At 41.4% G+C, this 13052-nt stretch overlaps 1 protein-coding gene across 3 annotated transcripts; it reads right to left on the bottom strand.

Annotated features, from left to right (window-relative positions):
- Position 1: 1 nt before the first annotated feature.
- tnni3k (TNNI3 interacting kinase) lies at positions 2-13042 on the bottom strand. 3 transcript variants are annotated; one of them, XM_016674649.1, is made up of 26 exons: positions 12792-13042; positions 12444-12552; positions 12211-12296; positions 11875-11972; positions 11578-11688; positions 10727-10825; positions 10497-10635; positions 10145-10289; positions 9955-10059; positions 9778-9872; positions 9548-9697; positions 9226-9309; positions 9080-9136; positions 8260-8352; positions 8113-8170; positions 7807-8001; positions 6318-6422; positions 6174-6226; positions 5681-5733; positions 5086-5218; positions 3752-3861; positions 2769-2828; positions 2186-2355; positions 1274-1353; positions 223-307; positions 2-190 (listed from the first exon to the last, which is right to left on the bottom strand). In XM_016674649.1, the coding sequence occupies exons 1-25, from the start codon at positions 12829-12831 to the stop codon at positions 228-230; spliced, it is 2508 nt and encodes an 835-aa protein (XP_016530135.1). In that variant the 5' UTR covers positions 12832-13042; the 3' UTR covers positions 2-190; positions 223-227. The 3 variants fall into 3 exon arrangements, with proteins under 3 accessions (XP_016530135.1, XP_016530136.1, XP_016530137.1); XM_016674650.1 differs by having other exon boundaries at positions 2-195; positions 228-307; XM_016674651.1 differs by lacking the exons at positions 2-190; positions 223-307; positions 1274-1353; positions 3752-3861 and having other exon boundaries at positions 2317-2355.
- Between the last annotated feature and the right edge of the window lie 10 nt (positions 13043-13052).

Raw genomic sequence — 13052 nt, 5'->3', positions numbered from 1 at the left:
ATTGAAAGTGGGTGCTACGTTTTTATTGACAAAAGCAAATTGTTTACGTTTCAGCCTTTGTTCTAAAGCATATGCAAAGACATAAAACTAAACTACGCTCATATAAAAGAGAAACAAACATCAAACATTGAGTAAATTCGCAATAAGTCAGCAAAAATCACATCTTCTGCACGCCTCTGCAACATTATCTACAGCGATTTCACAAAATGCAGTAAATGATCAACAGCTCAGCTATTGTCTTCAAAGCTTCCGCTGCTACTGAAGGACGAGCGGAACCTCATGGTGCTCATGGGATCAGAAACATACCCTGAGAAACACAAGAAGAAGACGAGAGTCAGGCTGTTGTGAGCTTCTTAAGTAATGGGCTACTTTTATTTTACACTGGTACATAAAAATTACATGCATTTTTCTTTTTGAAATACTTCATATAGTACACATATAATAATCCACAGCTGAAACGCTTGCCTGTGGGTTAAAGGGCAAGCATCATAATTGAGAGCCAGAAACCTAAAAGCCTTGAAAGAATAAATACAGCTATATCACAATAGGCCTTTCTATAATTTTCAAAGCAGCAATGTTAAAGACATTATAAAACATACTTTTTGGACACAAATTGACCTGTAGAGCCACATTTGTTTAAAATAGAAACACCATTACCACATGTTGATGATGATATAGCATGTCTAACTGCACAGTACATCCAAATGAACCACATGTAGCCCTATCTTCAAGTGGCGTTTAAGGTTCAAATGGCATGTAGGAAAGCTATCTACAGTCAAAATTAGAGTTTTCATTCTCTAATGTGAAAACCTCTCAAAAGCTATGTAACTGTACTAAACTCTGCCTAAGAAATAAAAGGATTGTATTATTGCAGTACAGAGAAGTGAGACTTTTAGCTGCTTCCATTCACCTCTCCAGCATAACCTCCAGAAACTTTGCTATCACTACTTTCATTGAGGACCCTGCAGTTAGACGTTGTGTTGCAAATTGATACCCACGTTCAATATTATTTACGTGCCGTGTCGTCCCTTTTCCGAAAATTTTAGCTGCTGGCTCATACTCACTTTCTTTTTACTTTTTTGCACTTTTTACCTTTTTTTTTTTACTGATAACAAGGAAAATTATTTAATTATCGTAAGCTCTAATACACAAAATCAACCGAGAAGCAAAAGTTTAAAAAATGTATATATAAATATATCTGTTCGTTATACTTTTTGCCCTATATGCAAAGGAAACACCTATAGATTGCATTTCATGTGTTGTGCAAACCAACCATTTCGATCAATGGGAGAGAACTGCATGTTCCTCCTGATCTCCTCCAGTGAAAGTCCACCAGAAGCTCTGCGGCGCTCACTGAAAATGACAAAATGACTAACCTCAGCTCTTTGTCTGTCAATCAGCTGCAAAACAATACACGTCCTGAAATAAAGACCGAGTAAAGAGGACAGATGAGATGGGGAAAGATGAGACATTCAGCATGTACTGCTTTCCTTTTCTGGGAGAACACAGTATACAATCCTCATGAAAGCTAAAAGATGTGACCGTGAAATGAAACTTCTTAGAAATAAAATTTCTTTTGTTATTTCAAAATCTAAAATATATTAAATCTACAAAAAGATCAAACTGACTGTGGCTGGCATTTGCACTACTTTTGTGTACAAGTCAGTAACATGATAAATAATCTCACCTTTATTTACCGAGTTAATTACCGTTATCAGTTCCCCCTTTTTTTGTGCACAGTTTTAAAACTGGGCATTCATTAAAACCTGATCTGATACTAAATGCCACACATATTTTCCTTTGCTTGTTGGTTTCATTTGTTTCCTTTTCGGTTACCAAGTAACTCCATTGCTCACTGCTGCATTACACAACTGAGCTAGTCACTAGGACAACACTTTTACAACTGTTTAAACAGACTGAGGGGTTTTTTTTTCCCCACAAACCAGAAGTGTTCCAGACATTTTCTCCCTCGAGAATTTATTGTTTGTACATTTTCAAGGATTCACTTTGAAAGTCTCTTGCAGAAACTCGACCGTGAAAGCTTTGGGAGTATTTTGGTTGCTGATTTGCATTATGGACGTCTTTTATTTATGTAGAGATACTGAGAAAATATATTCTGAGTGCCCCTTGTGTTGCAAACCCCTTAATCTTTGGGTTGTCTAAGAAGGTCCTTGATCTGTTCTACCTCTGAGTCCAGAAGGCGTAGGCGCGGGTGTTGAGAGCGTACTCCAGCTCAAAACGAGAGCGCAGGGCGGCCACGTGACTTCGACCGGGTCCTCCTCGGCCCAGCAGACAGTCAGAGGAGGAAGAGGGCGAAAGTGAGCCACTGCTGTTGCTGGAGGCCGGAGACATCAACTGTGACACACCACGGAAGATTGCATTGCTTTAGTGGATCTCTGAATTGTACATGCCCTTTTTTATTTATAAATCTATGTTTTAGTGATGTAAAGATATGAAACCAGGATAAAATATCTCAGTGTTTTAGGACATGTGTCCTGTAAATTTTTATGCAAAAAAAAACAAAAACAAAAAAAACAAATCAATCCGCTTGGTAAATGTTAGAAAAAAGCATGTGCGCTGACCCTTAAACAAGTAATTTATTCAGTTTCAGCATTCAGTCCTGTTGTGTACACAGCTGCAATCTATTGTGAATCTGATTAACCTGAGGTTGCTCTGGCTGGATTTCCCTGCAATTTCCTCTCATCCCCATGACAAATTTGCTTTGGATATTCATAAGCATAAAATCTGTACGTTTTGTTGCTACACACCTCAATGTTGCTCAGACATTCCTCCAAGTTGGAAACCACTTCAGAGAATTCAGGCCTGTCCTAAAATAAGAGAGAAACAAACTGTATTTTTCTTTTTTTTTTCTCCTAGAGCATCAATCTTACCCCAAAGCAAAGACACAGGTGTGTGTGTGTGTGTGTGTGTGCGCTTGTCTTTCTGTTTTCATTATTAAATAAGTCCACCCACATGTGAAGCAAAGGTGAACTTTGGCTCTAAAAGTAATGCTTTAGATCTCCTCTCTCAGTGTAAAAGAACAAACACCGCCCCCTGGGACCTGCTAGGGTTATGCGCCCTGCGTGGTCGTCACAGCCTGTGTGTAGTTCAGCAAATAAAACCAAGGAAAATAAAGATAAACACTGGAACCATATTCATACAATCATATTTGACATGAATAAATGCGTTTCTAAGAGCAATTTTTCAATTTAACTGAAATTCAATAACCGTGTTCCCATACACTTGGGCTGTGACGTGGCATCTCAAAGGCAGGTAAACGGGTGATTTACTGGGCAACCTTAATTGGCACACAGGAAGAATATCTGTCACAAAGGGAAATACGGCGGTGGCACCATTCAGCCATGAAGTAATGCGTCTTAATGAGGCAAAGTGGAAAACTGTCCCAGATAATTACGAGCATCGCAGCACAGTGGGAGCCAGTCCCATTTGTTCCCTGATGTAAACACCGGGGTAATGCTGCATCATCTGGGGACAAGACTCTATCATTCGTAAAGCGCATAAAGGACCAGCTGACTCTGCATTGTTTTACTCAGTAGCTTTACCACAGCAAAAGAGATTAATGAAATTATTGTATTTCACTGTTTAATATAACGTGTACATGCTGAGCAGTGCCAAATATAGTAGATGGAAATTTGTTTTTGTACACTATTGGGGGGGGGAGAAGATGCCCATTCTTAATTCTGATAATTAAAGAGATAAACTCGGTGGAAAGTGAAATCAGAGAAAGTACTTCTGGGCAGGAGTTCCAGCCTCTCATGAGAAGAGCAGAGATGGGTTTGGGGATCGAGTAGCCAATCGGAGGCCGGATGTGATGGTAAGCCATGTCTGCAGCAGCAGCAGCTGAGGGTAAGAGGAATATTTGAGACTTAGGTGTGAAATCAAACAATTTCTGCTGACAACTATTACAATGCATTTCTGCTGTAAACCTTTCAATGATGCAGGAATGTAACTGATTTGTTATTTTTTGTTAATTTCCACTTTCTATTGTGATTAAACACAAACATGGCACTTTGAACATGAGAAGTTATAAACAATGAACTTGGTAATAAATATGTAAGTTACCAATTTCATACCGTAATAAATTAAATGTACCAGCTGTGCAGGAACTCTTATCAAATTGCATTGATAGCTAAGCATCAATGCAGATGCAGCACTTTTCACATTTGTACAAATCAATTAGTCTTCTACTCTCACATTGGTAGTAACGGCTGAAGAAAACAGAGAGAGGAATCTTCGACTGTTCTTCTTTGTATAATTTCTCTAGATCATCCAGGGTTCCAGGTTCTGGTTGATGTGCTGATGGCATTTAATTGTTGATGGTAAAGACTTTGTGACCCACATCTCTGAAAGTCTTCACTCTGTGACTGTGTTGCAGCTCTCCCACATTGAGCTCTGGAGAATCAATCAATCAATCAATCAATCAATCAATCAATCAATCAATCAATCAATCAATCAATCCATCCTCTTTACACCCTTGTCCCTTAGTGGGGTCAGGAGGGGTGCTGTTGCCTCCTATCTCCAGCTAACGTTCCGGGCGAGAGGCGGGGTTCACCCTGGACAGGTCGCCAGTCTGTCGCAAGGCAACAGATTTTTTTTTTTTCCCCATTTCTCACATTATATTCCTCTGTGCTGCAGCAAGATAATTATGAAAATCTGTGTCACAATATATTCATACCTCAAGGAAATAGAAACTGGAATACTAATAAAGGTTCCCAGGCAATTTGATCCACTTTGACTGATTTACATTTATTTCACTTATTTGTTAGCGTGTGAAAGAATGTGGATCTGGTAATTTTGTGAAATAAGTATTATAAACAATTTTTTTTCCTCCCACTGATTAAAAGTTGGATTTTTTATTTTTTATTTTTTTTGGGGGGGAGGGTTTCTTTATCAGGGCTTTCAGCGATAGTGGAGGGTGTCGTATACACTTTTTAAAATACATACTACCCTTTTTTTTTTAATCAGAGTTTAGAACTCAGATCCTAAAACTACTTCACATAAAAACTATGCAACAAAAATGCATTTTCCTAAAGTTACGATATTGCTTAGAGGACAGAAAATTACCTGGTTTCAGGTGTGCAAAAGGGATTTCTCCAGTGAGCAGCTCCCACAGACAGAGGGCATAGCTGAACATGTCTGCCTTCACCGAGTAGCGGGTGCACTGGGTGAACACTTCAGGAGCCATCCACCGCAGGTTCTGCACACCCAGAGGACAGCGGGTAGAGCGATTCTTTAATCTCGTTTTGCAGCGTAGAGAAGAATATGGATGATGTGTTTTAAAACATCAAGTCAGGTCAAACGCATGCATCCGCACAGGTGAAATATGGGTCAATTACTGTGATAAACACAGAGTCCTAGTGAGGGCAAGTAGTTGGAGACAACAGGCGGCTCCCCAGAGACGCAACACACTTAACATCAAACTGCAGGCAAAGCACTCTGTAGCACTGAGTCAGCACATCCAGACAAATTCTGCATGATGGCACTTTTCTTTTTTAGCTGCCGGGTAATTGATGGCAGGTGCCAGCAGAATCTCTGGCTTGGGCTTCCACAAAATACACAGCACAGAGTTTTATTTCCGCTCAAAGTGGATAGTTCTGTAGGAGAGCTATCTGGCAGGAGGGGAAGGAGAATTGGGATGAAAGGAGCAAATACCACTGACCCCTGGCTGCTTGGTCAGGTTATCTTCATCGACCGATTGTAAAAATCTTGATTCTGTAAAGGAGGAGACAGACGTTCAGAGGCAAAGCAAAGATCAATAACTCTGTTGTTCACACAAATCGGTATGATGTAAGTAGCTCTTTTTGTTATTTTTCTCGTAATACAAACGTATTTTTGGAAAGAGATTCATGTTACATGTTAAGCGGTGTAAAATATGTTTTCTTTCATTATTTATTAGACAAAGAAAAAGTTAAAACAGACAAGACGACGGTAAAAGAAAACTAGGTACACCCATCATAGTTAGGTGGGGAAGTATCAGATGCTGCTGTTCAGGTGCACTAGTTAACCAGTCAAGAGGATGTTCTCTGCTGTTTTATTTGGTCATTCATCCACCTTTCTGACATCCACTGGGGATGTCCTAAATGGAAGATCTAAAACATCCATCCTGGATCCATTCATCTTTCTTTTGAAATTCAAAGAGAAGACAATCTGACCTCCGAAATCAGCCACCACCGCATGTCCATCCTCATAGAGCAGGATATTGTGACTGAAAGGAAGACATGCCATTCGTAACGTCAGCAGCCATTTTAGGACCAAAAATGGCATCCCGCCACACGTGTCATTGGTGCGACACCAACCTGTTGAGGTCCCGGTGGATGATGGGCTGGGTGAGGTTGTGCAGGTACTCCATGCCCTTGGCCACGTCGATGGCAATGATGAGCTTAGACTGCAGGTCGATGAGCCTGTCCATTGACACATCATTAAAGCAGCAACCACTTAGTGCCGGATCAATGGCCTCTGCCAATCACACACAGCACTTTACACAGATCAATAGGACAGTCTATAAAGACAGCACCTGGCCACACAGTTAGCGGAACACTTCATCTGGATCAATGATGATCCCGGCTGAGGGGCAGAGTTTGGTGGACTGATGCGAACAAAAGGCTGATAATGTGACCCGAACCTGTCACCCGCATTGTACAAACATGTGCTTTATCCTGCAACACCAAATAATTACCGCCTGCAGTTTGACCTCTATTTACATCAAAATTACCGCCTGGTATACACTGATCTTTTACAAAATATAGATAAATTGGATTTATGACATCAAGTTAACACGCTGAGCTTCTCCACGACTTCCATTTAGTTGGAAAAGATACATTTGTTTGTGTCAACACACAAATTGATTTACGAATCAATGCAACATAATAGAACTGCTCCAGTTCACTTCTTACTCTGAAGTGTCCTTACTGGTCCAGTATATAAAACGCAGTTTGCATCTAGTAACATGGAGATGGTTGCACAGAAAGAATAGAGACGTGATGATTGCTTGTACCAACACAACTGTAAAACAGAAGAATGCCCCAACACATTGTCCTTAAATGACAGGACTCTGAATTGTGCTGAAAGTCTGAGGTGAACAGGGAGAAAAGGAGTGGAGAGAGTACAGCGCCCTGCGGTGCTCCTGTACAGCTGGTTAGACACGCAGTCCTTCAGTCTCACAAACTGTGATCTGTTTGTCAGGTATTCATTGATCAAGGTGGTTGCCGAGGCTCTCCACCTGCGGCGTTTCTGACGTAATAAACCCGACTGAATTGCTTTAAATGAACTGTAGAAATCAAAGAAAGTGTTTTCCTCAAAGCACTTTGACAGATCTGTTTTTTAGTATTTCAGGTTGTTTTCCATCTATCATTCTATGACAAATGAGGGTAACCTTATAAATGGGAACTGAAGGTATGCTAATCAACAACGAATCATATTTAAATACCTTCTGTTTCTTTATGAAAATAGTTGAATATTATTAGAGGTCAGTTCTTCATAGGCGTTCTTATTCTGTGAACATTTGTGAAGTACAACTCATCGCTTAATTAACTTTTATTTATGATTTCGATTGATCACCATTTAAAGTATTTGCATCTTCCTCTGAAGTTTTTGCAGCTTGTATTTCTTTTTCATGCAGTTTTACTTTACTGTCAAGATGTAGCATTCCTTCAGGTTGTGACTATTTGTAGTTGTTTTACTGACCATGTTGACAAGGAATACTAATTAGTGGTTTTGTCAAATGCCAGATTATAAATCGGCGCACTGTGATATATGTTTGTGCATTGATGACGTGCATGTCCTCACCTCTTCTGCTCATGCAGCAGGGAGAACAACGAGCCTCCGGAGACGTACTGGGTAACGATGGCGAACTGACTGGGGTCGTCCAGGCACGCCCCCACAAACTGGATGATACAGGGGTGATTGAGGCGACAGAGGATGGAAACCTCTCTGCAGAACATGTCCACGTCAGACTTTGAGCAGTACGTGTTGGCTCTGTACCTGTTAAAAACAACACCAAAATGAAGAAGAAGAAGAAGAAGAAATCAAACTACTCCTCACTGTCTGCTGGATACTAAGTCCCTTCTCCTGTCTGCGTGGGACGAAAAATACCGTTTTATGGCGACAATTTTGTTTCTGCATTTGCCTCTGTAGACTCTCCCAAAGGAGCCTGCGGATGTAACGCATATGCTCATCAATAGCATTATCAGATTTTCGAGCACATTAGCCGTCAGGAAAAACAAAGACGAGTGGACCTACCCGATCCGATAATTTCATTAAACTCCAGCTCAGACAGCTGAAGGTGGAAATGAGACGGAAGGCTGGCCCGGAGCACGAGCACTTCAGCTTTTTCTGGAAGAACAATAAAAAGAAAAAAAAAAGACTCATTCACTCTAGTCGGAAGAAAATCCTTTATTTAAATTATCTGTCCCAGTTACAGGCTACCTAAAAACCTGCCAATGATTTAGGATTTATTTAAACAAAATCTTATACCAAATAATCTTAGATTGCATTTTATCCTCATGGTTACAGCTCAGAAAGCCTGTTATCTGTCAATGTAAATATTAATAGATGTTAAAAGCTTAACCTTAGCGGAACTATTATAATTACTAATTTGACTATAATTTTAAGCAGTAAACAACCAGAGATTGCTCTCTAATGCAGTAAAATAGGCAAAAGAGCCCTGCGGACAATAGTGAAGGGAGCTGGAAATTTCATTGGCTTATTCCAAACACCTGTTCAGGAGACACTGCTCTTTATACGCTGTGTCATATTTGCTGTTATTACACATGCTGCTTTAGTTAATTTTTTAATCTGAGTGCTTTTTTAAAAATCTAATTTTACTCTGGTGTGTTAACTTGTCCCATAGAAACACAGTCTCATTTTGTTGTAAACCTTTTCTTTTAAGTGGGATTGACAACAGCGAATTTTACCCAGTATGATAATTCACAAGAAGCCTGTCTCATGCGTGTGTGTGTGTGTGTGTGTCTTAGCATCTGAGCCCATTCCCTTGGCAACAGACACGGTGTGTGCAGCCCTCTGAGATGACAGGGTGATGTGCTTCGTTCCAGCTCACTACCTTTAGTCATGCTTTTGATTTTTCCAAGCGGAGATGGCACTGAAACATAGGAGCCGTCTGGAAGAAAAATGTACAAAATCAGGCTTTTTTTGGGAGATTATTTTAGGATTGTATTACAGCTGACAATTAACAGGGTTAATTCTCACCCCCTCCTGGCTGGGAGTATTCATTACAAGGGGAATCATCTGGACGTTTGTAGTGTTTGAGTAAGGTGACGATGGCATCGTGACCTGGCAAACACAAAGAGAAGACCATCACTGGCTTTTAGTTGATCTTTATAGACATTTTGCAGAAAGGGTCCTAGAAAGGTTTTCATATTGCCTTGAACTGTTTCATATTCTCCCACTTTATGTTGATGTGCCTTAATGGGATTTAATGAGACAGACAAACCCAACCAGTCAAGGAAAAAAAAAAATTCTAAAAGTTGAAGCATCATGAATTCTTTTTAAAGCTTTTACAAACACACACCTTTTTCGTAAGCCCACATCAGGCAAGTCTGCTCGTCTTTCTCCCCGCTGGACCTGCTGGGATCACAGGCCACAAGGTTCATGTCGGCCCCGTTGTCCAGCAGAAACTGCACCAGGCGGATGTGGCCATGGAAGCAGGCGCTGTGGAGAGCTAAATGTGTGGATGTGAGTTTGGATTTTGTTGCTGAGGTAAAGAGAGTCACATCAGTTTGAACGCAACAGAGAGATCACCTGTGTGGCCATCTCTGCCCTGGTGGTTGATGCTCATGGCGTTCTGGCCCAGCAGGAATTTGACCATCTCCAGGTCTTTGCCGTAAGTGCATGCGCTGCATTATAAGGCAGAAATTTATTACCACCTCACAGCTTGCTCAGCGGGCGATACATGAACCAGCTCTGCACCGTCTGTACCTGTGAAGTGGCGTCTCACTGAATATGTTCTCCTTTAAGAAGCTTTCCGTACCAGAAAGCTGTATCATCTCCTTCACCGCACTAAATTTGCCATTGTAGCAAGCCCTGGTTAAACACATTCACACAAAGAAATCGAGTCGACGACAGCAAACTGTTGCAAGACTCAGATCTGTGGAGCGTTTTCATTTACAGGTGCAGAGGCGTGTCCCCGTAGATGTTGACGGAATGAGGCTGAACTTCGCCACTCCCTTCGAGGAGAAAATGAACGATCTCATGGTGACCAAAGCGGGCGCAGAAGTGGAGAGGGACGTGTTCTTCGTTGTCTCGGGCATTCACTGGTTAACAGACAGCAAGCAGTGGGAGAAGCTCAACAACTGTCGCTTGCTTGAGCATGTTGCAAATGAGCCCCAAGTGGTTTGCTGAAGGATGAAATATGCTGGTCCAAACTGATTTTGCTGCACAGCACAGCTAAAAAAAAATAAATAAATGACTCTGACTTCTCGTGCTTAATTTGCAGATCAGTTTGGATTCTTTGGTCTCACCGTTAGCCTTGCTACCGTCTCCCACCAGCAGGTTTATGATGCCGAGAAAGCCCTTGGCTGCCGCCAGGTGCAGCGGCCGGTCCCCCACCTCACCGCCGGCGTCCACATCTGCCCCGAACTTTAGCAGTAGCTTTGCAACCTGGAGAGAAGGCAGAGTTCATACGGGGAAATCAGGAGAGCAAAAATATTTGTTTCAGTTCATGTTCTGCAAAGAAATGCGAGACGAAAACCTGCTCGTGACCATAGTAGGAGGCGATGTGTAGCGGAGTGAAAAACACAGCATCCTGAACGTTGACGAAAGCTCCATGCTGGAGGAGGATGTCAGCAGCCTAAACGAGAACATCAACATGAGTTCATTCATACAGATATAAGGCAAATGGAGTTTACCAAGTTCTTCTAATGTCAAAACAAACCATGAACCAGAGCAGGTTTTGCAAAATGCATTTAGTTTAGTAAAGTTTTCAGTAGATTGTGTGTTATTTAATTGATAAGGGAGGCTTTTCTGAGCTGCTACTACAAGGGGATGCAATTTACATTTCTAACAGACTTAACATTGTGGAAGCCCAAAGAAAGTAACTGTGTTTGCAAAGACATTTAAAACCCATTGACACTGCTTTTACCTTTTCCACTCTCTCCTCCATTCTCTGAAAACCTAATGGCTGACTTTATTAGCAGTAAATGATGGGACTAGGAACAAATTCAACAACTCTTCTTAAGGCTTTTGTTTTTTAAAAAAAATAATATTTTATAGAATATTGAAAAATTCAAGATGTACAAATACTTTTGAAATTCCCTATCTCAATATTATGAAATACTGAAGCTAAGTCAATAAAATTAGATAGTGAAGTCATAATTATGAGATAGTATCTTAGTATGATGAGACACAAGTTAGTTTTTTTTTTTTTTTTTCCCCACATTAGAGTGGCTGAAAAGGACTTCCATAGGGTTAGAGATATGCTGATGAGTCTGTCTTTCTTCCAGCTTGCAGAATTGTGTTACTGGCTTCAGAGAACGCAACAAACTATGGCACCTGAGTTATAACGGAGAGGGATAGATGTAGGATAGTGACTCTTCGTCTCACCTCATGATGCCCAGCCAGTGTAGCAACATGCAGAGCAGTGAGGGCCCCGTATCCCACCTGCTGCACGTCTGATCCCCCGTGCAGGAGTTCAGTCACCAGCTCCGCATTGTCCTGCAGCACAGAAAACACACCAAGAAGTAGCACATGTCTTGTGCTCCTAAGGTTATCATCAAATATATCCACTTTGAAGCAGCTGCCACATCTTTTTTTTAAGCACTTAAGCTCCACCATGTGGTAAGCCTTTAAAAAAAGTTTTCAAATTCATAAACATAAGGCAGAGGGCACAAGTTGCCTCACCTTGTAAGCAGCCAGGTGGAGGGCAGTGAAGCCATTCCTGGTGAGTCTAGAAGGACGCAGGCCTTTGAGCATCAGGGTACGCGTGTGAGCTTTATTTCCTGGGTACACGGGAAACTAATTAATCGATACTTTAGTCAATAAAATCTCACAGAACGGAGTAAAGAAATTTAATCAACCCTTCTCCGCGCTTCATTTCTCCACCTGTCTTTAATTTTTGCTGCAGACAACAGAACGGTCGACTGCACACAATAAGGTCAATGGGCGCCACAGTAATCCTGCCATCCACTGTCACATTTTGCAGAGGCGTTATTAATAGACTCCAGCAGGCATGCATACCTCCACACACGCAGCAGAGATGCAGCAGCGACAGCCCCTTCTCCGTTCGGTAGTTCACGTTCACCTTCTGGAAAGCCTCGTCGGAGCTGCGTCGCAGACAACCACAGTCCCAAAATCATAACTCAACAGAGCGCGAAGCGGGACTGACATCCAACAAAGTTGCAGATTTTTATTTATTTTTTTTGTCAGATTCACTTTTATTTTTGTGTGAAAGGATGGGGATGTTGAGTCACCTGAAAGCAAGGTGGAGGTCTGCCAGAGCGCTTTCTGGAAGCTGGAAGTCGTCGTCCAGCTTCTCGATGATCACAGAGTACGACTCGCCCACTTTCTTCTTCCACTCATCTTCACAGCACATTTGTCACAAACACGATCATCTTTTCACGTCACTTTCGTAACACAGGTGAAGCGACGTGCTTACAACTTTAAATAAGAGATTGTGCCAACAGTGGAACACACGTAAAAGGCTTCTGCAGCTCCTCTGTGTTTCTCCGGTAAACAGTGAGATGAGAGCTCAGAATAAAACACAAGCGGAGCAAGTCCTGTACATCCAAAGATTACATTTTTTATAAAAAAGGCCTTACCTGTGCATGTCTGAGATGGTCTGGATTTGTAGTTTCCCATTGAACTGGCCTTTTCTTAAAAGTGCCGTGTAGGTTTTTTTCTTTTCTTTTTTTGTGAACTACAGTGAGAGAAGAACACAATCTCACACTCTGGCACAATTGCCCCGGTCCAGATAAAGACGGATCATAGCTGGGTGCTAAAAATAAACACTTCTGAGAGGAAGGCCTCACAACTATGACAACCGATCTCCCTTCACTCTGTTCGTCTATGGACTGTATTTA

The sequence above is a fragment of the Poecilia formosa genome, unplaced genomic scaffold, assembly GCF_000485575.1.
Source record: "Poecilia formosa unplaced genomic scaffold, Poecilia_formosa-5.1.2 Scaffold98, whole genome shotgun sequence".
Classification (NCBI taxonomy): domain Eukaryota; kingdom Metazoa; phylum Chordata; class Actinopteri; order Cyprinodontiformes; family Poeciliidae; genus Poecilia; species Poecilia formosa.
Note: the sequence above shows the minus strand (reverse complement) of the source record. Positions and strands in the feature narration are given on the sequence as shown.

Excerpts from the sequence above, each read along its gene's own strand:
- tnni3k (XM_016674649.1), bottom strand. The coding sequence starts at position 12,831 with ATGGGAAACTACAAATCCAGACCATCTCAGACATGCACAG. Across the intron at positions 10,636-10,726 it reads CCTACTATGGTCACGAGCAG|GTTGCAAAGCTACTGCTAAA; the intron begins GTTTTCGTCTCG and ends CCTTCTCTCCAG. Across the intron at positions 6,423-7,806 it reads CTGCTGCATGAGCAGAAGAG|GCTCATCGACCTGCAGTCTA; the intron begins GTGAGGACATGC and ends GTCAATGGACAG.